Source organism: Sus scrofa, chromosome 1 (assembly GCF_000003025.6).
Source record: "Sus scrofa isolate TJ Tabasco breed Duroc chromosome 1, Sscrofa11.1, whole genome shotgun sequence".
NCBI classification, from domain to species: Eukaryota; Metazoa; Chordata; class Mammalia; order Artiodactyla; family Suidae; genus Sus; species Sus scrofa.
The window spans coordinates 185,827,223-185,853,684 of record NC_010443.5 but is presented as its reverse complement, the minus strand read 5'-3'; the positions used below and the strand labels follow the sequence as shown (position 1 = coordinate 185,853,684).

The 26,462-nt window shown below is 36.6% G+C and overlaps 1 protein-coding gene across 8 annotated transcripts in view; it reads right to left on the bottom strand.

The window, feature by feature from the left end:
- TMEM260 (transmembrane protein 260) overlaps positions 1–26,462 on the bottom strand; it is a 65,083-nt gene that overhangs the window by 32,895 nt on the left and 5,726 nt on the right. For 4 of the 8 annotated variants that reach the window (XM_013993447.2, XM_005659990.3, XM_003121823.5 and 1 more), the window contains exons 3-6: positions 25,794–25,945; positions 6,033–6,210; positions 4,448–4,561; positions 687–866 (exon numbers count right to left, since the gene is read on the bottom strand). In XM_013993447.2, coding sequence (XP_013848901.1) covers positions 687–866; positions 4,448–4,561; positions 6,033–6,210; positions 25,794–25,945 — 624 coding nt within the window. The other 4 variants (XM_021102431.1, XM_021102435.1, XM_021102422.1 and 1 more) reach the window with 4 other exon arrangements.

The following is a 26,462-nucleotide window of genomic DNA, read 5'->3' as shown; positions in this document are numbered from 1 at the left end:
GAGAGAGAAGTAGTTGGTCAAAGTAAAGTAAACATTTTGAGGGTTTTTTTTTCTTTAATCTTTTCCAAGAATTTTAAATCACCAACCAAGAGCCCAAAGTGGTACCCAATGCTAACAAGAAATGCTTCAACTACTGGAAGCAGTCTTTTTAATGTTTGTTATCCTGAAATATATATTCAAGGTATACAACAAAATGATGTCAGATTAAGTGATTCAGGTTTTTTGGTTTTTTTTTTTTTTTTTTGTCTTTTTGCCATTTCTTTGGGCCGCTCCTGCGGCATATGGAGGTTCCCAGGCTAGGGGTCTAATTGGAGCTGTAGCCACCGGCCTACGCCAGAGCCACAGCAACGTGGGATCTGAGCCGCGTCTGCAACCTACACCACAGCTCACGGCAACGCCAGATCCTTAACCCACTGAGCAAGGGCAGGGACTGAACCCGCAACCTCATGGTTCCTAGTCGGATTCATTAACCACTGCGCCACGATGGGAACTCCTGATTCAGTTTTTTTTTTTTCCCTAACATATGTGAAAGGCCACATTCCAGGAGGCAAGTGTGTTATATAAATAAATGAAAATTCATACACTGTCATTGATAAACACTGATTGCAGTTTCTTTTTTTTTCCACTAAAGGTCCACTGAAGTTTTGCCACTTATTTCCTTAAAAGGATTTTAAATGTAAGTTTACCAGACTGAACGTTCCATATTCTTCCCTGAGAAAATGTGTCAAAAATCCTAGCAATGTTGTCTGGTCTCCCCAGGTCCAACGAGCTTGATGGAGGTAGGATGAGATGGGAAGGTAAATATAGGGCAGCAAACCAGCAGAGAAGAACAGACTCAAGTTCAACAAGGAGCCCAGGGAGAGTTCCTGCATCAGAGTACATGGTGTCACATGTATAACAATGTTTATTTTAGTCAGATCCATCCTGGAACTTCAAGAACACATCAAGGAAAACATCAAATAAAACATCAAATATGTTTACTCAGAGCTGATCTCTCAATTTATATTAAGTCACCACAGAATACTATGTTAAACCTTCTGATTACTGTGGATTACTAGAAAATTGCATCAGCCTGAACGCCTTTGCATGGCAGGTGAAATCTGAATGAAGCAAATAATATTAGCAAAGACTCATAAGTATCATGTTTATTGCATCTTTTACATTTAAAACCATGTCATGACATGCAGTGTTACACAGCTGAGATAACCCACTTGGAAGTGATTATGCGTCTGGCTGGTTTTGAAAATGCTCAAATTATTGTTCTAATACCCATCATCTTCATTACCATCATCAAGAGCAGACTTCAACTATGTACTCTCTTATGATTCTACACTGACAATATATCCGTTCTATAAGGGTTTTGGACATTTCATGGAAATACATGGCATAAAGCCAGTTTTTAAATAACCTCCCAGTTGATCCAAATACTTTTTTTTTCTTCTCAGTTTCTATATAGAAAGGAAATGTGTTGTTATATGTAAGAGTCTTGCCTCAAAGAGGATATATTTCTCATCTGCACATTTCTAAAACAAAGGACTATATTGCCAAAATTTTATAAAGATTAAGTCCAAAAGAATCCTGGTATACTACAATGATTCAAATAGTGATTAATTTAGTAATTGAGAAAAAGGTTTCTTAAAAAATATGATTGGAAATTGCCATTTTTTCATAGGTAACAATGAATATGAAAACCAAGGCTGACATTCACCAGACGTAGAAAAGCAATTGACTTATATTAGCAGTTTCAAAGAAACTTTTTTTTTTTTTGTCTTTTGTCTTTTTAGGGCTGCACCCGCAGCATATGGAGATTCCTAGGGTACCAGTCCAATCAGAGCTGAAGCCTCTGGCCTACACCACAGCTCACAGCAACACCAAATCCTTAACCCACTGACCAAGGCCAGGGATTGAACCTTCGCCCTCATGGATGCTAGTCAGATTTGTTCCACTAAGCCACAATGGGAACTCCCTCAAATAAACATTCTTAATTGAAAATTGAGTATTTTTTATTACAGCACTGATTTCATTTGATATTTATAAAGTGGTAAAAGGATCCATAAAAATGATGGCATGAAAAAGATGTAAGAAATAACTAAATGAACAATATATGCCTTTGCTAATTTTAAAAGTAGCTTTAAAGAAAGTAAATGTTTAGATTTTGGCAGTTTCTGCATATTATAAAGCTCAATTAGAATTGCAAGATGAAGTTGCTGCAGAGTTTTCCTTTTGTGTGGGAAACAAATAGGGAAACAATTACATCAGAGCTATTTCAGAGAATGCAGGAGAGTGGTTCTGAGCCCTAGCTGCACATACATTGGGATCATCTGGAGAGTTTTTTAAATGTCAATATCTGGGCCTCATCTCAGATCAAATAAATCAGAATTACTTTAGGGTGGGATCTCACACACACACCCATAAACACTTAGAGATATCTACATCTATAGATATATGTACACATACATATACTTACACTCCCCCAACCCTCTCTCTCTTACTTTCTTAAAGCTTTCCAGATAATTTAAGTGAGCCTTGAGGGTTGCAGTCAACTGACTCAGGATTTCCTGCTGTGCCTCAGGTCACCTGAGCAGTGAGATCCAACTCCCTGTCACTGCTTTGATAGATCTTATTTTCTAGCCTCTGCTCTTTAAATAGTGAAAATAAAAGGTCCTTTGAGAGTTATACTTCCTCTGATTTCAGCATTCATCAGAAGCCCATCTAAGTACAGGGCATACAAGCCTTTAAGACCAGACACCTAGCTTGTCAACTCTGAGTCTTGCATGTTTTATACAAGAATATGGCTCGCCTTTCAAAAAACGAAGACAAAATATCTGCTTTTTAAGCTCTTGTCAGAGAATGTAACTCTCTGATATCTGAATGTATCATCTTTGATATGAGAAGTCTTGTTAAGAGTGACACCATCAAGATGGCAACATAAATCATTCCCAACTTCAGTCTTTCTCACAAAACACCATCATGAGACACCATCATGAAAATCTGCGAATGCGGCTAAGGCTGAAGCGTGCTCCTGGGCCAGAGACTGAGAAGTATAGAGGGGCACTCACTCTGACCCTCTCATCCCTCCCCGAGGCCAGAACGGTGCTCCTCGAGAGGACTCTCCAGGACTGCAGCTTTTCCAGTGGGAAAAGAGAGCCCAAGGTGGATGTCCCATCTGGCTGCCCCAGCACCGCAGGATGTTCTGCGGGAGACTCAGTCGGTCTCACCTCACAGGACCACTGCAAGAGTCAGGGCGGGAGGGGCCTTCAGGGCTCCACCTCTGGGGTCTGATACAGATGGAGAAGGGACCAGGACTCACAGCAACCAGTCTCCAGGTATGGCAGACCGCCTTCCTGCTTGCAGCAGTGCCAGAGCAGAGATCTCAGCCAGCAGTTCTGCCCATCTGCAAAGCTGAGCCAGTGGCTGATCCCACCTTAAGATAATTCTGATATAACTGATCCGGGGTATAGATTAACATAATAAAAGCCACATATGACAAGCCCAAGCTAACATCATACTCAATGGTGACAGGTTGAAAGATTCTCCTCTAAGATGAGGAACAAGACCAGGGTGCTCACTCTCATGACCCATGTTCCACATAGTACTACAAGTCCGAGTCAGAGTAATCGGGCAAGGAAAAGAAATAAAAGGAATCCAAACTAGAAAGGAAGAAGTAAAATTGTCTCTGCAGATGACATGATCTTATCCTAAAAATTCCATCAAAAAACTGTTAGAATTAATTCAAGGAAGTTACAAGAAACAAAATCAAAACATAAAAATTAGTTGTGTTTCTGTATGCTAACAATAAACTATCTGAAACAAAGAAAACTATCTCATTTATGATAGCATCAAAAACAATAAAATGCTTAGGAATAAATTTACCCAAGGAGGTAAAATATCTAGTATACTGAAAACTCTAAGACATTGATGAAAGAAATGGAAGACAATACAAATAAATGAAAAGATATCTCAGGAGTTCCCTTCTTGGCCCAGTGGTTAATGAACCCAACTAGGATTCATGAGGATATGGATTCAATCCCTGGCCTCTCTTGGTGGGTTGGGGATCTGGCATTGCTGTGAGCTGTGGTGTATGTCACAGATGCAGACTGGATCCTGAATTGCTGTGGTTGTGGCTGTGGCACAGGCCAGTGGTGTAGCTCTGATTCGACTCCTAGCCTGGGAACTTCCATATGCCACAGGTGCAGCCCTAAAAAGCAAAAAGAAAAAAAAAAGGGGGCAAAAAAAAAGATATCTCACATTTATGGATTAAAATATTTAATATTGTTAAAATGTTCACACTACCTAATGCCATGTGTCTAGATTCAATGATATCCTATCAAGCTTTATATGATACTAACTAACCAAATTAATAAAGCCCCATGTTTTCTGATGCTGTAAATGTCATACTGGGCATAAATAAAATATTATGAATTTTCATTTTTACTCAAAAACCCACCTTCTCTTTTAAAAGTCGAAAGAGAATCCATGGTATTATGCACAAAACATAGAGTACAATTGTGTGCTGATTACATAGGCTGAGGCCACAGCAGAAAGCACCAATTTTAGCTATCTGAAAACAAATAAAAAAATCCAAGTTAAAAATTCACCTAAAACTCTTAAGTAAGCACAGTAGTAAAAAGCTATTTATATTAAAACTAAGTAGTTGCATGATAAGTCAGGTTAAAATCAACTTCTTAGATACAAAACAGTCATCCTTTAACAATGAACACACAAAAATTAGTTGTTTCTATATAGTAACAATAAATTATCTGAAACACTTATCACCATTATCTTTTATAAATATTTTTCATTTTCATCAAATTGTTGCAGTCTGACCTTAAATTACTATCTTCTGGGGAGTTCCCATTGTGGCTTAGTGGAAAGGAATTTGATAAGAACCATGAGGTTGTGGGTTCAATCCCTGGCCTCACTCAGTGGGTTAAAGATCCAGCATTGCCAGGAGCTGTGGTGTAGGTTGCTGATGCAGTTTGGATCCTGCATTGTTGTGGCTGTGGCATAGGCTGGCAGCTGTAGCTCTCATTTGAACCTTAGCATGGGAACTTCCATATGCCACAGGTTAGGCCCTAAAAAGCAAAAAAAAAAAAACTATCTTCAAACAAAGTTTTAGAAAGTCCTATATGATGACAAGTCCTAACAGTAATAGGACATTGTGTAATTCTCCCGTGAAATCTAGAATTAAAGTTCAGCGATTCTTTCTGCTTTATTTTTTCTCCTATTATAAATAAATTAACACTTTTTATTTAGAAATCTGGTGACCCATGGGAGTCTTTTTATTATCTTTGAATATGTGTTATTTTAATAATAACAAAAAGTTTATTTTAAACAAAAAATAAACTCTAATAGCATCACAAGTTTGTTTATGGAAACCACAGATAAACCTTAGTGTTCTTTTGTTTTCTATGTTCTTTGATGACACAGGCTATAATAAGATGCTATAGCACCCCTTAATATGTAGACTGTAAGCCCTCAGAAGACAGGGTTCTTCCACATCACATTATTTTGATGATAGTGTTGGCCTGAGAATTCATTGTAATCTCTTTGGAACCACTTCTTTTTACACTTGATACTCCCCTTTTAGTTAAAAAAAAAAAAAAAAAAGCCCAAATTTGATCATTTTTTGCAATTGGAGAATAAGTCAACACACCATAATAGTAAATAATTGAAGGTGGTCAACCTAGAGCTTGGCATCTTAAGATCACACACGCACTCACACATGCATAAATAATGGTGGAATTAACCAACAAGCCTATCTTTCTCATAGAACTCAAAGGGGCGTACAGAATTCCCTCATTCTCCAAAAAACTTTTGAACTTTGAGAGGAAAAAAAATTCCCATGTTTTGTAAAGGTTCTCATGGTTCATAGTAAAAGAACTAAGATTATTTTCTCTCTCAACTTGCCTAGATTACCTTGACAGCAATCAGACCAGATAAACTGTATCTGAACCAAAGTTAAAAAGAAATATAGCATCTGCCTAAAAATTGAAACAAAAAATGATTTCACTTTCATCAAAATAGGTTACCTTTGATCTTTCTTGTGAAGTTGCTGCCTCCTCAAAATGTACAGTAAGAGCCATAAGCAGCCCCACAAACAGATTGTTTAAGCTAAAAACCTCTGCTGCAATGGACCACTGCCATGTTAGACGAGAAAATGAAAACACCCCCGCAGCAAGGATTCCTCCAGCATATGAGCCAGAAAGCCTGCAAATACAGATAACATGAAATCTTCTTTCCCAACAAAAAGAACCGACTTTATTTTCCTTTTTATAAACTGTAGCAGCAGAAATTATGACAGTCACCCAGCACTATCCCAACACATTAGCTGGTTAATACATTACTTCATGTAATAATTCCTTCAACAGATTTTAATTATGAAGTCCATATATTAACCTATTAACAAACAAATGAACAAACCTGCTTGGTATCCTATGGATTGAATCAGGTTTAGTTCTCAGATGTAACCTTTAGGATTCAAGCCAGTTCAGAAAGCCTAAAGAGATGGTAGCTAGAGAGATAACAAACCAGCATTATTTTTCTTGCTATATCTATGAAGAAGAAGAATAATGATGGCCTGGTTAAAACTGAAATATTTTTAATTGTAAAAATTAATGAAATGGTAGAGTATCTCTTCAGGAATACTCACTCTCACTTCCTGTGGAATATATGGGTCTAGGTACTTTCTACATTTACCTCCCAACATATGGCAAAGTATGTCTTGGTCACAATATCTGGTGACTTGAAGCTCTTGTAAGCTAAGTTCTTAGTTTCTAATGATTTCTTCTTTACACAAAATTGAAGTTAAAAATGATATATTTTTTAACAAAAAGAATGGGAATGTGAATTTTAATAACATGAAAAAAATTAAATGCTACACTTGGAAACAAATTCCTCACCCCCAAGTGCCAACAAGAGCCACACATTTCAAATCAAGGAATCTGGATCTCGACTGAGAGATATGATCTGACTCAGAGGTACTGTGGCATATCAAGCCAAAACAACCTCCTATTATATTATAAATCTTTTATTTATTTATTTTGCTTTTTTGGGGGCTGAAGCCGTGGCATTTGGAGGTTCCCAGGCTAGGGGTCAGGTTGGAGCTGTAGCTGCCCGCCTACGCCACAGTTACAGCAACGTGGGATCTAAGCCACGTCTGTGACCTACAAGACAGTTCATGGCAACACCGGATCCTTAACCCACTGAGCGAGGCCAGGGATCAAACCTGCACCCTCATGGATACCACTCAGATTCATTTCTGCTGAGCCCCACGACGAAAACTCCCACACTATCAATCTTAAAACTATGAAAATTAAAGTTATTAGTGAATATCTATTTCTAACAAGTATTAGAAGTTCAGCAAGTATTCCTATGTCTAATAATTATATGGTCCAGGTCATTACTTTGTAACTATTGTTTTATATAAAAATTAGAGTAATTATATGACTTTTAATCAATCTTGAGAAAAAAAGCTAAAGAATTTTCAATATCATCAAACCTGTTTTTCTTTGAGCTTCTCTTTGCAGTTTTTGTTTTCTTGCCCTTATAAAAATCATAAGTTTCCTATATCTTTCAGGGTCCTCCATTCTCCTTGTTATCCTAAACTATTCAACATGCTGAAGTTATTTCTTCCTTCCAAATTCCTTTCCAGACTCCTTTCAATTTATATTCCTACTGCTTTTGACTCAATTATTTGAATAGTTTCCTAACGTTTCATCCTCCTGCAGTATGTAACGTCAGACTAAACTTTCTAAGACATTCTCTTTATGAGTACTTAGCCCCCAGACTTAGAGACTCTTCATTCCTGTAGGATAAATTAGAAATAAGTCAGTCTGGAATCCAGGCTCCCAATAAACTGGATACCCCCATCCCACCCCCAGCCACTAACTCCTAACATGATCTCCTACCAACTAGTCAAGCTCCTCAAAATTCCCTAATAAGACATGCCAATTCCTAGGTCCATACCTTTGCTCATACTATAGTCCTGACCTGAATGTCCTCCCTGCTCCTTTATTAAAATTCTACTCTTTTGTCAAATTTCTCTTCAATTACCAGGCTTCTAGCCCATCTCTGCACATCTATAGCATTTAATTGTCTGTAATAATTATTTTGACATTGTTTTTGAAATGTGAACTGGAATTAAACTTCACTTAGATTGGAAGCATCTAGCCCCAAGCACAGAAAGGATACTTAGCAAATGAGAGAATGAATTAATCTTACTTTTTCTTTTTACAGCCACATTTGCAGCATATGGAAGTTCCTGGGCCAGGCGTCGTATTGGAGCTGCAACTGTGACCCCTGCCACAGCTACAGCAATGCCAGATCTGAGCCACATCTGCAACTTACACCACAGCTTATGGCAATATCAGATCCTTAACCCACTGAACCAGGCCAGGGATCGAACCCACATCTTCAATGAGACAATATCAGGTTCTTAACCTGCTGAGACACAATGGGAACTCCTAATCTTAAAATATTAATGATATTTTAAAGGGACTGCTAAGTTTCATCTGTCAATATGATTTTAGAAAGTCAGCATAAGATACAAGATTCCTTCCTTTACTTAAAACATAAATTAGCATCTTTGGAGGAATGGCTCAGTCCAGGGCTAGGGTAGCTCACAGTACAAAATGAATCTGAAACCTCTTCTGCTAGAAAGTAATGAGGAAGTGCTCAAACAGTGACATGACAGAAGGTAATAGGAGTCACCTTAAAGGGCTCTCGTTGGTCAAACTGGGGATAATTTGTGCATCAAAATAATTATAGTGGAGTTCCCGTAGTGGCTCAGTGGTTAACGAACCCGACTAGTATCCATGAGGACTCGGGTTCAATCCTTGACCTCACTCAGTGGGTTAAGGATCCAGCGTTGCTGTGAGCTGTGGTTTAAGTCGCAGACACAGCTTGGATCTGGTGTTGCTGTGGCTGTGGTATAGGCCAGCAGCTACAGCTCCGATTAGACCCCTAGCCTGGGAACCTTCATATGCCATGGGTGCAGCCCTAAAAAGACAAAAAAAAAAATTATTATAGTAATAGATTATAACCCAATGAATAAATAAGAATCTATGAATCTATAGTCATATAAATAAATGAGTGAGAAGGGAAAGTCCATGGAACATCAACTAATAACTAATAACTGTAGATGGAATTAGAAATCACCTTTTGGCAACCATTATAACAATCACCAATGGATAATAAACTAATGGGTAAAAGTTTTGCAGTAACAGAAACATGGACATAGTCTAAAGGTATCACCCTATAAATAAATTACAAAGGGAGAAATGGTAACTTTACACTTACAGTGGCAAATTGGAAGGACACAATCTTAACCACATAATCAAAGTTAGCAGCCCAGTAATGGGACAAACAAACATCATATGCTTCCTGATCTATTCCAGTGAAAAGAAGACAGCATTGTTTCTATGATATTCCTGCCAAAAATGCATTACCTGAATTTAAGCAAGAGGAAAGCAAATTCAAAATGAAGGACATTCTACAAAATAACTGGCCTATATGGATCAAAAAAATGTCATGAGGAACTGTCCCAGATTAAAGAGATTAAAGGGATATGACAATAGGATAAAAGACATGACCCAAGATTTTCTTCTACTGTAAGCATGTTATTCAGGAATATTGGAAAAACTGAATTAAGTCTGAAAATTAGGTAAGAGTGCTGTATATCATTACCTAATTACCTGATAATTACCTAATTTTGAGACCAGCACTGTGGATATGTAAGAAAATATCCTTATTTTTTAAGAAACGTTTCTTGATGCATTTGAGGGTAAAAGGGTGCTATGACTGCCGCTTACTCTTACATGGTTACAAAATAAAACAAAACAATCCATACATACACACCGAGCCAAGAATAAAGCAGATGTGGTAAACTATTAACATTTGAGGAACCTGGGTAGAGGGGAGACAATAAGTGGGCTCTTCTTGCCACTTCCCTATAGATCTGAAATTATGCCAAAATAAAAAATGAAAAAATAAATCAACAAATTCCTGAGATAGTTTGCTAACATGGAGTTTTTGCCAACCATGTTTCAGGTACTGTTCTAAGTGCCTTCTTTATATGAATTCATTTAATTTTCACTGTAACCCTATGAATAGATGGTGATATGTCTTCTTTTTTCAAATGAAGAAACTTAGGCCCAGGGAGGCCAAGTAATTTTTCCAAGGCCCTCTGGTAGGAAATTAAGTAGCAGAACCAGGACTGAAATTGTTAGTCTAGCTATTTAATGCCATTATTACATTACAGGGTAAAAGATGGTTATTTTAGTTTTAATGTCAAAAAAATGTATTATAGATTAATAATATATTGTACTTTTATTTGGTTTAAATAGGCACCTCCTTGAGTGAAGAATAGAACAGAACAGAGGTTTTGTCAGTTATTAAATTGTGTTTCTTCCTATGTTTTATCAAAACCACATGCTACCGACTTGAATTGTACTCAACACCTCTCAAGACTGGTTTTAACTTTTTTCTCTTGAAAAGGCAATTAGTTAAAGTTTAAAACCACCCAACAGTTAATTAAAGAGAACTGAGAAAAAGTCCTGATATGTATAAATCCTCAGGAAGAAAACTCAAGACTCACACTAATCTACAATGATTTTTAACACATTATTACACTCAGGAAGACACCCTAAAGTGTCTGAATTGTTGACATTAATTACTAGAATTATGAACTATTTTAACTGCCTTTTCAAATATATCATAAGGTTTTAGAAATTGAAGAGAGTAAGGAAAAATTAGCAGCTTCAATGATAACATTTACCCAGTCCCCTTAAACTATTACAGATAGTTGTATATATTAGTATTGTGTTGAAGACTAATCCTACGTCAGCAAGGTCTAATCTGAATTTTTGCCACCTCACTTCTGTCCCACACCACCCCCTGCCAAGATCACGATGGTTTTACAATGGATAATCCATATACTCGTTCACCTGATTTTTCTTGATATCAGAGAAATTGTGCGACTGTTGAGTAAGGTTACAGAAGAGAAGGTAACTAACATAATAAAACCAGTAATGGAAATCAAACCTATAATCTTGATCTTTTTAGCATCTCTAATGAGCTTGCTTAGAAATCAACTCAATCTATAGGAATTTGGGTTGTAGTCCTAATATAAATTGAAGACAAAAGGGTAGTGGATCTTTTTTTCCTTTTTCTTTTTCTTTCTTTTTATTTTTTTTTTGGTTTTGCTGCTTAACATCTAAAATCCCTTCCTATGCTTGAGGGGTATGCAGTTTATGAGGCACAGCCCCTCCTATTATACACACTATTATACACACTGAAAATATGAGATACTTTTCCAGTCTCCCTTGCAGCTAGAGCATGGGTGTATGACCTGGGCTCTGCCTGTCAAAATCACCTGCTCCATTCTTTGAACTGGAAATTCGTGAGGCCAAGAAGCAGGGATGGAGACGGAATCGGACATGGCTGGTGGGATTTGTGCATCATTTCCACAGACAATGATGGCAGCACTTTAAGCGGCAATGCTTGGAATCCAGGTCAGTGTTGGCCGTGTAAGCTGGATGTCTGTGCCCAGAGACGGCAGCCGTGGTGGTTTCACTAGCACATACTTGCCTAGGCCTGAATATTTCAGGCTCAGCCTGGTAATCCAGCCCTCCTAGAAATTCTGCACACTCTCCAACTTCCTTTCCTTTCTCCCCGCCCCCACCCCAATTCTAGATTTGAATGTTTCCTTTTATAAAAAAAAAGTGCCTTGAGATATAATATACCATACACTTCACCCATCTAAAGTATACAATTAAAGGTTTTTAGTATATTTAGTTATATGCAACCATCACCAAGTCAATTTTATAACATTTTCATTACCTCAAAAATAAACTCTCTCCCCTTTAACCATCTCCCCACTACTCCCAACCCCATCTCACCTCCAGACTTAACCACTAATCTACTTTCTGCCTATAATTCCCTCCTCTGAGCTTTCATATAAATGGAATCATGTAGTAGTTTTGTAACTGGCTTCTTTCACTTAGCACAATGTTTTCAAAGCTCATCCAACTTGTAGTATATATCAGTATTTCATGCCTTTTTATGGCTGCTTTAATATCCCACTGTATCAATCTACCACATTTTGCTTATTCATTCTTCCATGATGAACATCTGGATTACTTTCGCCTTTTGGTTAGTATGAATGGTGCTTTTATCAACATTTCTGTACAAGTTTTTGTGCGGATATATATTTTCATTTCTCTTGGGTATCTACCCAGGAGTGAAACTGCAGGATCCTATAGCAACCCTGTTTAATTGTCTGAGGAACGGCTGGACTATTTTCCAAAGTGGCAACATGATTTTACCTTCCCACCAGCAGTGGATGAGGCTTCTGATTTCTCCACAACCTAGTGAATGCTTGTTACCTGGCATTTGATTCTAGCCATCCTAGTGGGTGGGAAGTGGTATCTCACTGAGATTTGGATTTGCATTTCCCTGATGACTAACAATGTTGAGCATCTTTTCAAGTGCTTATCGGCCATTTGTAAAAATCTTCCTTGAAGAAATGTCTATTCAGATCCTTTACCCATTTTAAAAGTTGTATTATTTGTCTTTTTATTACTGAGTTGTAGGATTCTTCCCAAGTTCTTTTCAATATGTTTCTTTCCTGCTAAACACAGCCAGAGCCGACTGCTTGCAACCAAGAATCCTAACTAATACAACCTGCCTTCCTGCTTTATTAGTTCTGTTAAGTTTTTAAGAAAAATTGTGTGAGGAAACTCTGCAAGTAAATGCTGAAGTTGTCAGAGCTTTGACCTATGATGTGCCACAACATCATATGCAGGCTAACGAGGAGAAGTAACAAGTTGAGTCTGTGACTGGCTGACAAGTCAAAGGATGATGTCAGCACGGTGAGTATGAGGAGCTTCTGAGGACTTTAGAGGTCTCCAATTCATTCACTGACTCTGTAGATAGGCAGTCTTATTTTATTGTTCATGGCAGAAGACATTATCTGAGCATGCTTCATCTCACCTTATCGAGATGGAGATAAATGACTAAAGAGCAAGCTGATAGCAAGGACACTTTCCTGAAGGCAAGTTTCAGGGTTGTGGTGGGGCTCACATTATCTACACCTGCGGCCTCTGCTAGTGTTCTCACACTAGCACTTCATTGAATTGCTCTCGCTGGGGTCCCCAATGACCATCTAACTGCCAACTATGATGGGATCTGGGGACTTCTCTGCTGCACTGATCACTTCCTAGCCTCACTCTAGTGAGCTGGCATCTGGGCCTCATATCCTCTGATTAGCCTTCCATGGCTCTGGATCTTCCTTCTTTACTTTCTCCAAATGACTCCTCTTCTTGCATTTAACTCCTTTAAAGCCCGTGTTTCCCAAGGCCTCATTTGCAGGAAATTGTTCTTCTCACTCTGCTGTGCCTGGATGACTTCATTCACTGTCCTGATTTCACCTGCCAGCTACAAACTAACCACATCTGTCTCCCACACTGCCTCTCCTTTAGTTTCAAACTTATCTTATCCCCACCTTAGTGTTGTGCCCTTACCACAGAGCCTCTCCAACTCCGGACGTCCCATAAAACCTCAGTGTCAGCACATGCCATGCAAAATTAATTTCTCATCCTCTTCCCAGAAATAATTCCTGCTCCTGTGCTCTCTACCTTAGTGAATTTCATTACCTGCCTCATTTAGTTATCTAAGAGACCTAGAAGTCATCGTCAGAGCCCCTCTCTTTTTCCCTGCTAAACATATCCCATCCTGCCAAATGTACTGCATCAGTGTTTTAAAATTCATGCTCCTCTCTCCACCCACACCGTCACTGCCCTTTTTCACCTGAATCATCATCTCAGATGCACACCACTACAGCAGCTTTACAAGCTGCCTGCCTCCAGTCCTAGGCCCACCACTGCCACCAGAGAGAGGGATCTGAAACATACCTGATCTAGTACCTCTCTGCCTCCAACCCTTTAATGATTCCTCTTTGATTAAAAAACATATCATAAGCTTCCCATCACAACAGACAAGGATTTTCATGATCTGGTCTCAGCCCCCCTGTAGCCTCATTTTTGACATAAGCTACTTCACACTGTGTTCCAGCAACAGGAAATGACTCAGAAGTCCCTGGGCTTACAAGCTGTCTCTCCTCCACCTCTGGGTGTCTTTGCACAGGAGGTTCTCTGTACCTGGGATATTGGTTTGCTTTCACTTGGCCACTCCCACCGATGCCTCCCAACTCAGCCCTTCACCTTTTTAAGAAGTTTTTCCCAAAATACTTTCGCTAAGATTAGGGTAGTTGCCTCTTCTCCAGATTTTCATTAAATTAAATGGATTAAACTGGAACTGGATAGATTTTTCTATATTTCTATGTATATATAATCCCAAGGAACATAATTTATTTTTTAATTTTTTTTATTGCTTTTTTAGGGCCGTACCTGTGGCATATGGAGGTTCTCAGACTAGGAGTCAAATTGAAGTTGTAGCCACTGGCCTACGCCACAGCCACAGCAGTGTCAGATCCGAGCTGTGTCTGAGACCTAATCCACAACTCACAGCAACACCTGATCCTTAACGCACTAAGCAAGGCCAGGAATCAAATCTGCATCCTCATGGATACTAGTCAGATTCGTTTCCAATGAGCCACGAGGGGGACTTTTTTTTTTAAGTTATTTTAATTTTAATTTTTAGGAACAGAATATTTTAAACTGTACCTAATAAAAACACAGTAAGAAAATCAGATTGGAGGAACTTAAAACCTTCTAAATAAAGTATTACAAAGTCAATAGAATTATTTTTGGATTACCGATACCACTAAATAGCCATGTCAATAATATTAGCACATTTTCTAAAATGAAAAGCATATCTCACTTTACATACATATATATGTGTGTCCCCCTAGAAAAGCTTTTTGACTTTTTGAAAACTAAATGTTATCATATATAGCACAATTTCAGACATTCTTTATCATTAGGTGTTTTTGTTTTTTTTTTAAATGAGAGTCGCAATAGTTATTTCGGGTTCTCTCTCTCTCTTTTTTGTTTCTGCCACAACCATGGCAGGTGGAAGTTCCTAGGCCAGGGATTAAACCTGTGCCACAGCAGCGACCTGAGCCATGGTGGCGAAAATGCAGGAGCCTTAACCCACTAGGCCACCAGAGAACTCCCTATCTTTAGTTTTTAATGCTCTTTAAATATCCAAAGAGCAATAGTTTCTAATGACCTCAACCTAAGTTCAACCATTTCCAATAATGCTTCATAAAATTGTGTATGTCATTATTTAGAAATTAATCTTTTTATTTGCAAACAAAAGAAAAAATGTCTTGGCATTGGGTAAATTTTTTTAAGAACCATGTCCTTTATCATTGCTATCCTTTACTGTTATAAAAGTGGTGTTTTAGTAACAAATTGTCATTAAAGGAAAAATTAAAGGATTCATTTTGATTTTGTTTACGGAATTTTTGTTTGTTGCATTTGCAGCATGTCGAAGTTTCCTCGCCAGGGATTGACCCCGAGCCACAGCAGTGACAATGCCAAATCCTTAACCACAAGGCCACCAGAGAACTCCTATATCGACTTTTTAAAGTAAAGTGATGTCCATATGGATGTATCTTTCAGAAACCAGGAATAATTATTTCATCATTCTGTACTTTAATTCAAGTGTTTAAATATTCTTTTGGCAAGAGTATATAAATAATAATTTACTTTAAATGCTTTTTTTCATATTACTTGTTTATGCCTTGTCTGTAACATATATATTTCAAAGGGAAAAACAGAGAAGGTTCGTAGTCACTCATATTGCCTTTTACACACTGATGTGTAAAGAAAGTTCCCTTACATTTTCTCAAACTTTTGTGAAATTCAAAACAAAATACCTCAAAGCTTCCATTTTATGTCTTTTTGAGCCAAGTATCAATGGACCTTTCATGTCAATGAATTGCTGTGAATCTGAGATAGAAAAAGACATTAAGTGAGCAGAAGACTTATCTCAGTGATGCTGAAAACACCACACTGACAAATATGTCAGAAGGTGAATCTGGTCTTAAACTTGTTAAGCAAACAAGATGCTTAGCAAGTACATCTTCATTATCTGTGTATCAGGGGTTTTTATTTATTTATTTTTTTGCTTTTTAGGGCCACACCTGCGACACATGGAAATTCCCAGGCTAGGGGTCAAATTGGAGCTGAAGCTACCAGCCTACACAACAGCCACAGCAACACAGAGTTAGATTACATAAGTAAAGTGAACCACTATGCATAAATACTGATAAATGAACTGGCAGTCCAAGATTCTGGCTAAGCAATATTTCTTTCAAAAACATGTGGAGTTCTCTGGTGGCTCAGTGGGTTAAGGATTCAGCATTGTCATTGCTATAGCTCTGGTTACTGCTGTGGCACAGGTTTGATCCCTGGCCCAGGAACTTCTGCTTGCTATGGGCGAGGCCAAATATATATAACAAATATATATATATGTATGGTATATATACTATATATATATATGGACTGTCTAATCTGACATTGTTATTTAAACATGAGTTTTATTTTTATTTTATTTATTTTTCCTTTTGTCTTTTTAGGGCCACACCCCCAGCATATGGAGGTTCCCAGGCTAAGGGTCAAATTGGCACTGTAGCTGCTGGACTACGCCACAGCTACAGCAATATAGGATCTGAACTGTGTCTGCGACCTGCACCACAGCTCATGGCAAAGGTGGATCCTTAACCCACTGAGCGAGGCCAGGGATCGAACCCACATCCTCATGGATACTAGTCAGGTTCATTAACCACTGAGCCATGATGGGAACTCCAAACATGAATTTTAAATGAAATTGTTCTGAAGCCACAAAACAAGCTGTTTGGTATCCATAAAGCCAAATGTACAGATGAAGCATAAACATAAGTACCTCCCAAATAAGATAAAACAGTTGTCATCTACCTGCAAGCTAAATCTGATGATTTTTTTTTTTCAAAGAAAAATGACACCATTGTATTCAAAGAAAACACCACTGTGTTTTCACTTGGCAATCAAAGAGACTTGCTTTCAATTTTCATTTCATTCTTTTGAATAAATATGCTTAAGTAATTATTATTTTTTAAAAATCAACTGGGGAATTTAAAAATTATTTACATGATAAAGTGACATCTTAAAATTAGTTCATTAAAATTAAAAGACAAATTTTTCTACTGAAATTGATGAACCTACTATAATCACACCAATAGGAAACTGGAGGGAAAAAAAATTCAAATGTGAATAAAATGAGAACTGTTTCCAGCAGAACTCACTAATAAACTACAAAATAATCTAAACTATTTTCCAATTTAAATAAAGAACAGTTTGGAGTTCCCATCGTGGCGCAGTAGTTAACGAATGTGACTAGGAACCATTAGGTTGCAGGTTCGATCCCTGGCCTTGCTCAGTGGGTTAAGAATCCGACGTTGCCGTGAGCTGTGGTGTAGGTTGCAGACACGGCTCGGATCCCACGTTGCTGTGGATCTGGCATAGGGTGGTGGCTACAGCTCTGATTCGACCCCTAGCCTGGGAACCTCCATATGCCTCGGGAAGCGGCCCTAGAAAAGGCAGGAAGGAAGGAAGGAAGGACAGATGAAGGAACAGTTTATGATTAATTATATATAAGAAAAAATGTTTTTCATTCTCAATCTCATTCTCATAGAACACCATGGGAAGAGGTCAAGGAGCCATTTCTTCAAGTGAAATATATATTCTTAGAATATAACCTGACTTACACAGTAAGATAACATTTTATGAGGTCATATGAAGAATACACACTTCAAAAACCACTGTGGTAAAATTTTAATAACATAACCATTGTGGGATTTCTTTGTTTGTTTGTTTTTTTGTGGGGCCGCACCCATGGCATGCAGAAGTTCCAAGGCCAGGGATCAAACCCAAGTAGCAGTAACCAGAGCCTCAGCAACACTGGGTCCTTAACCTGCTGTGCCACCAAGGAACTCTTATTGTGTTTTAAAAGACAATCACATGTCAACAATCAAAATCAAGTTTTTACACTGTTAGAGAGGCATGTTAGTGTCACATGCTAACAGAGTAAAATAATGATATAGATTGATTCAAAATAAGAAATAACCTAAAAGTCACTGAGGAATGCTTTATTTTATGTATTATATTTTACATATATTTATATGTTAAATGTAAAATATATTTTGCAGAACCTTAGCAGTAAATAAATTTTCCTAATTGCTTTTTACTTGGGCTAACACTAAAACCATGTGCTTCACAGTCCGGGAAAGCATAGCAGTCAGTCATTGAAGAACAATATACTGAGAGTATGGCAGACAGTATGGGAAGAGTGGACAGGTACTTAAAATTTCACCCAGAAAATGCAAATGACAGAAATTCTCCACGAGGGTAAGGAATATGTGATGCTTTTAAGAACATCCCGACAAATGTGAGGCTCAGAATTCTATGAGACCTAGACAAGATTCCCAAGAAAAGTACTGATTGTGCAGTAGTTTGCTCGCTCACTGATGGAATACTGTTCCTCTGTTGACACAATGGATAAATCAGGAGGTTACAATTTACACCATTGACATAGGTTTGCTATTGATGATAAGGTATATTTTTCTTTCCGCTACACGGTATTTGATTTTCATGTGTAGTCACATGTTTGTCTAACCCTCAATCAGAAGGCAAATAACAGAAACCTGAAATTCTTTCAGAACACACATTTGATGTGCTTCATAAAATTCATGAATGTATTTGTCTTCAGGGTTACGTGCATGTGAAGAATCCAACCTGAAGGGTACACTATACTCCTTTTACTCTGAAAACTCCTACAAGTAGGTAGAATCAAGTAGGACAGTCACAAGGCAGCATCTAAGCATTATTATTCAATAAATTATTAGTGTCAACTCATATTGTGATTTAGAAATGTAATTCACAGGGAAGAAACATGGTAAAGCAGGATACAATCAGTCCCAAATCTACTGCCCTCATCCTCCCCAGTTCTTATCTTTCTGGGTCTATTGTTCATGAAGATTATACAAATCTTACCTTCTGGCTCCCATTCACAAGATCAACACCCATATATTTTTCTCTTCAGTGTACCTGGAGATGGTCAAACTGGGAAGCTAAGCTACTGAAAAGAAAAGTTTTCAGTTTTAGCTAAACCTCTCTAAATCAGTGGCGGTTCACTCAACATTCTTTCAACAAATACGTGTTGAGCATCTAACATGTGCCAGGTGCTCTGTGGGCAAATTACAGTCAGTGGGCCTAGGGAGAGCAGTAGAATCTAAATATTTTTCTTGTCACTTTCAAGTTTAGACATAATGAACATAAATGAATAATTTAGGACATAGTATATTAAAGTTCTATCTCTGAAGCCACCACCACTGCACCTAAAAAATGTAAAGTATTTCCATCTTGAATAAATTTGCACATAAGCCCTTTTCCCCTTATTTCATAAAAATCTACTCTTGTTCCACGTAAAATCCTACCAAGGTTTATTCTATTCCATGAGATTCTATCAAAAGGAAAAAAAAAAAACTCTTCCACTCTGAATTTTCAGCTACATAAATATCAACTACCAGTACACTAAAAGTACAAGGTATTATTCTTGCTAAAACCACTAAATAAAACTGGGAAAAAAATGGAAAAGACTTCAAAAGGAAAAAGTCATAAGCGAAATAGAGGAAACAAGATTATGGATATCTTCCATAAATAATATATAATCACAATTTCCATTAGAATTAAAATTTATGCACCAACCTATAAATGATGAAGCTATTCAAGGCTTATGACAATTCATTTTATTATATCTCATCAACTTATACCGAAATATCTAAAAGAAAAACACTGAACTGGGCTTTTTAGGAATCATCATCATTTACTTTCCATTTTACCAAACTTCTGTAGTATGCCAAATAACTTGCACAATGGGAGGCAGCATCTTCTTAAGGCATAGCCTAGCTTAAAATAACTTCCAAATTATAGACTTTCATCAGTTTTGTTTGAAACATTCAAAAACACGCAAGGCCTCAGGATTAGCTTATTACTCAAACTTGATAGCGTATTTTGCATTCAGTAGCAAGACAGGTTGGGTAAAAATATATTCTAGCATATTATTCTCAAAGTCCATTTTAACTGAAAACTTAGAAGATGCTGCGTCATTTTTTAAATGTTAAGAGGTATATGAAGTAAACTTAAAAGATCCGAGTAACTAAAATCAACAGAATGAGGGCATTAAACTACTTTCATCAGGAACATTGACCAACTTACTAAACAAGAGAGATTTTAATATAGTCTTATTATGCAAAGTTACAAAATATATCATAATATTTCAATAAATTAAGACCGTTTTCTAGTTTTTATGGCTTTGAAAAGCAGCAAATCTATATGAGTTATGATACATAGTTTTATTTGTAACTTTAAGATATATGTGCATTTTTTTATTATAGCCGTAATGACTGATGACTAGTTCCAGTGGCAAAATCTCGGCAGGAAACAGATTTAGCAATTTAAATGTTTTATAAGTTTTTGTAATTGAGGAAACTTTTCATAATCTGACATTTGTTAAAACCACTTATTAGAAATTATGCAGCACAGTAGCTGTGGAAATATGAGCTCGCTTCACAATTATAAAGTCAGCCTATGTAGCCCTCTCCTATTGTATATAGTGGCATAAACCCCACGGCGGCCTATCAGCTAACTGGCAGGCAGGGGGCTGCTCTATTCAAAGTGAGAGATACAAGCTGCAGGGCAAAAACCTGGCAGCTCCCATCTGACCCCACAATCCCCTACTGGTGACAGCTCCAAGCTCCATGGCAAATTAGGCCTTCTCATATTACAATTGGAGAAGACAGATTCCATTAGCAGTATCTGAAATTGAGTGGAGAGCTGCACTGTTATCAGACTTGACTCATAAGCACTGCTATTAATCAGAGCTATGATAGCATTTATATATTTCAAGCTATCTGCTGCCGCTGTGATATTCTGCTACAAAGGGTTGATGGGACTTAGGAAAGTGAACAATAGAGCTTTCTGGGAAAAGCAGAGTAAATCAAGAAAGTCTATGACTTCCGCACATTCTGAAGGGATTGTGGTTTACATAAATTTTCTCCCAATTGGAGATTGAGCTCTTCCTCATCTTACACATGGGATTTAGTTGTCACTCAATGGTAACAGCTGTGAAAAGGTGAAGCGGCCCACCGCTCAGAATATTGCCTTCGCTTTTAAAGCAATTAACCCATGAACAGGAGGATACCTGGTGATATCAAAGGGATTAGGCCAGGCAGTGCATTATTAACATTTCCTTGAACTAATTCTAACTCTGACTAGCTGTCAGAAAAGACTCTACAGTCTTAAAAAAGAGTTTGTGCCCTGCTTTTTTTTCCCTTCAAAATGAAGTGCTGCTATTTGAGCCTAATATGTCCCTCTACTTATAAGAAAATGCAAATGAACCAAGCTCTTAATATGCTTAGCCAGTCTGAGTCAATGCAATTTTAATACAAGTACGAGAGAAATATATGATCAATTAACCAGGGATCAAGACAGATATTCTCCTGAATGGAAATTAATGCTCCAGTACTTTCCATTCTTCTCCAACTACAAAAACTTGGTGACTATTTGTTACTTATACATAGTTACCTCTGAAATTAGGAAGAGCTTCACATTATTCTCTATGGCAATAATCTAAAATACTCTTTGAGCTGGAAAATCCAAATGTCTTTTAAGCAGGAGATTCTACAATTTTTAAGGTATGGCATTTTAATTTTTGATTCTTTATTGAATGGGATCTTAGCTGAAGCTGTAAGAATAGCAGACACAGTGCTTAGAATCGAGTGTTCCTGTTCCAAAAGTTAATCAAAATAATTTTTAGCAGCAGCAGCAGCAGCAGCAGAATGTTGGACATACATAAATTATTTTTAAAACTACCCCATAAATAAAATACTGGCACAAAACAATTTGCCAGGAGGTATTTAAATATTACTGAAATTGGTTGTAAGTTCTTTGTAGTAAGCAAGCACATCTTCAAGATACCTTTAATTATTGTTAATACTTACATATTCTAGGGAACCTACCTGACATTAGGAGATCGGATTTCTTATTGTAGGATGTTCATGGTATTAGAAAGTTTCTTTATGCAAGTTTCCCTAAACAGTGCTTTTGAGAAAAAATAATTAACAAACTTTAATAGTTTGTGACTTTGTCTTACTTTCTTTAAAATAAGCACTGAATGTTGATTGTAAATACAAAAAGAATTTTACTTTCAACTCACATAAGTGTGCAACAAATACTGCTGAAGAAATCCTTCTCTGTGTCCATTCGGCCCATAATAGTTTGAAAAAGGTATGCTGACTCTCAAGTCTGTTGAGAATATATTCCCTGCCCTGTAACTATCAAATGACGTGACAGAAGATATATCCTCACCTGAGATCATAAGCAATTTAAATCTTCTCTCAGGTAAAGAATTTACATCCAACGCTATCATTGGACTCCATTCTTTCAGGGATTCCAGAACATATGAAATAAAGTTATGTTGATGTTACTGAGAGTAATCTCAGGTCTCCTTCCTTACTGAGTATGGAGGACCTAGTTTGATGTTTTCTTAGAAAATGAGTTTGAAATTCAAGTACTAAGCAAAGCTAAATGATGTCCATATTAGTGATTTACGCTACCCGTAACTTAAATTTTTATATTAATGGGATTTGTGAATTTCAAATACAACACTTTAAATATCATACTATCAAACTTAAAAATCATTGACTTCATTGGCTTTAAAAGAGAAAATCCTAGTTCCTCTAAATCACTAACTGTAGCATGGTCTTAAATGCGCACAGATGTACACATTAATAAAATGAATACTATTTCCTATAAATGAAATGTATTAGATTATAACTCCCTTAACATAATGCATTCGTTAAAATACCCCCAAAGGGAACAATACATCAATAAATACATACAGAAACAACTGCCACAGTCTTACTATTTTTAATTCAGTAAACTACAGTGACACATACAGCTTTCAATGTGCTGTTTTACTCATATGCTTTCTACATCAGGGCAAAGAAAAGAGTTCTTGCCAACCATTAGGAAAGATTGACAAAAAATGCAGTGTTAATGACATCTTAAAGGCTTTTAAAAGCAAAAGAAAGATGCAAGAAAAGCAAAAATTACATAGTAATTGGAAACAACGAATAAATTGTTCTTTCAATCTAAGTCATGTTTACTGAAAAAAATGGAGCTTTTTACATCAACATATTTAAACAGAAATTTCCTTGTGAAATACAACCTTTGTTGAAAAGGTACAGAAGGTCTTTATGTCCACCCCAAGAGCTAAATATAGTGAATGCTATGTGAACAATTACCTGAAAAAAACCTAAACCTGTTAAAAGAATTAATTTCCTGCACACCAGTCAGCACTAATCCTACATGTACAGTAATGTTCTCTTAAGTGATGGGGGAAAGAAAATACAACTGTTTCCTGGATCAAAACCCTTCGATATTCAATAACCAAATGCAATGATGAATCAGTCGGTAAATGAATAAAGTAGTGAAATGTCTCCTAAACGAGTTCTGGGGAAGGAGTCAATGTAAAGGAATATATTTACTGTGTGCCAGGACTGGAAAAAAGCCGTCACTGTAATGGCTGCACAAAAACCACGTCCTGCTGTTGGGTTTATATTCACAGAAGGAAGGTTTTAAAGGTTAAGTTCAGGTCATACGACAAATGAAAATGTAACAAGCCAGCTGACATTGTATAACGTCTTCTTCCACTCAATCAATAGGCTACTGTTAGTCCTATTACCATAGAGATGGTTTGCTCTTTCCCGAAGGGTGGCTATTGTTTGACAAAACAGATTTGCCACTTGAACTAGGTTGTTCCCAAAGGACGTGTACCTTGTCAATTGTTTGTATTCAAAATAATGAAGTATTTTCATATTAAAATGTATGTAAGAGATAATATCGTCAGGTCCCTTTTCGGAGAAAAGCAACTTTTCCAAAGTACTAGATTACTAAAACCACGCAAATATGCAGTTTAGTCATGTGAAGGGTTTTTGATTTAAAACATGTATCAGCAGGAATATGTATTTATCACTAAGACTGTATATTAAAAGAAAAGGGTCACAGGCTTCTGTGCTAATCTAAAACCCATTATAATCAAGCATAAAATTAATAAAAGCTATATTTAAATCTGGAAAACAAAGAAAAATTATTGTCACAAACTTTGGATTCTTAAAAGATAAAAATTTTTATCAATGATTATTACAGTGGTTTTTATGTGGAAAGGGATCAGCAATTAATAAAGTGAAAAACATGGAAAAGTGAATCACTTTATTTGCTTAAGAGCTAGCTACAGCATTTAAATACATATATGTATATGTTATAGAAATAATCTAAGATACAGGTGAACTAGCAAAACAAATACAAATATTCATTTTCTTTGAAATGTCTTTGTCTTAAACGTCTAATGAAAGTCAGCAACTCCTACATTTAATACAGAACAGGTGAGTTCTAAATTTCAACCTACATATTTAAAAATTAAAAAAAGATGAGTTTTTTTCTCAATGGAAATAATGACAGAGCCTTATTGTAAAAGATCAGAAGGAGCAATTCTAATAATAATTATTCTAATTATTTAGAAAAAGAAAGTATTCATAAGACTAATTAATCCAAGCAAAAATGTTATTTTAAGCATTTCAAACTTAAAAGATTTTGCTATCACTGAAAATCTATAAAACCGAAATAGAAACAAATTAAGTAATAGAGATAAAAAGTCAGTAAACAAGCAACAATTACAACTTTGAATCTGAAAGCTTTCCACAATTAGATTTAACTGTAAGCTTTAGCCATAAATTATGTTAACTTTTACCTTTCTACAAATAATCATAAGGGAATTTAGAAAGAATTTAGTCAAAGGGCAGTAACATGACAAATGTAAATAAAAACATTAGTCTCCAAAAATGACATCTGAAACTGTATATTCAAATTATACTATATTTACCTACAAAATTACTTATTTTTACTAAAAAACAAAATTACTTATTTTTATAATAAAATCTGCAATACTCTTTGAAAGAAATGTTTTATGAACATTGAAGAAATGTTTGGTTTCCCCTTTGCAGGAAGTATAATTTGTATTTTTCACTAAAATCCTTTTAGGCATAGGTTAGACTGAGTTAATGTTCAAGGAGATAGAAACAGCAAAGACAAATGAGTTCACAAATATCCTAATGACCCATTTTTTTAAAAAAATGGTAGCCTTCTAAACTAAGGAAGCCTTCCATCATAAAGTAAGTGGGATCTAATTTGCCTATCTTCCCTACAGGCTATAATGGAACAAAGTGAAACCTTACTAAAAACCACATCCCAAATTGATTTCCTTAGTTAATAGCCTCATTTCAAAAAGTATACAACATGTGCATATTTAGAATATAGTATAATTAGGTATTAGCCCTGGACCTGACAGGCAGCTGCCCATCAGCAATACTCTGCGTAATTAAATGATATTTACCATTTACCAAAAGATGGACTTCATATTGTTGAATTAAACTGGCCCATCTGCATCTTCCTAAAATGACAAACCTTATTAGTTCTGCCTAACCAGAGAATTGTGATAATGAACCGGTGACACCTTCTCTCCATTGTATGAAGCAGAACCAACTGTGTAATCATTTGAGGGGTCAAATGCATATGAAATTACTGTAAATTGAGAAAGTGAAATCACAGGAGTGATTAGGAAAACCATTCAAGCAATAAAAGATTTTTTTTTAATGTATGTACACAGGCCATAAAGAAAGCTCCACCTCCAATTGGTCAAAATTAATTTTAACTAATCAACTACTTTACCTGAAAACGGTGAAAAAAAGTAATGCTGCAGCTACTGCTCCAAATAAGCCACACAGAAGATTGACTCGGTAGGCAACTGAACCAAAAGGAAAGAGTATAATTGCCAGTTTAGCCACCAGAGTGAACAAAGGATAGCCAGGAGGATGGGCAACCTAAGGGAAAATTAACAACAGTCAGACAGTTTTCATCCAGCAAAGGAAGAGTCACAGTGGCTTTAATTGAAAAGTAGCCCTTTTCTTAGGCAAGTATAAAGATTAAGAGACAATGACTAAATGTTTGAATAGTGGTTTTCTATTGTAATCCTCTTGTGCCAATACAAATAAATATTTTCTTTAGTGGATTTGGCAGTGTCTATCACATGGTGTGTCACCTAGAGAAAGGGTGACATATTTCATTGTCAGTTCTTAAGCAGTTTGTTCTCTGGGTTCACAGTACATTAGGGTCATTTAAAAGGCTATTGAAAAAAAGCAGGTTCTGAAATATCGTACTGGTTAGAAAGTTGAAAGACCACACTGCTATCGGATTACCACCATGCTGACAGTCCTAAGGTCTTGCCTAAAGGGATCACGCACCATAATAAAGTTTATTAAATAATAAACTTATTAAAACTGTTAACCCGATTTATTTTATTCTCCATAGCTTATACAAAATTTGGGGTGATAATAAGCT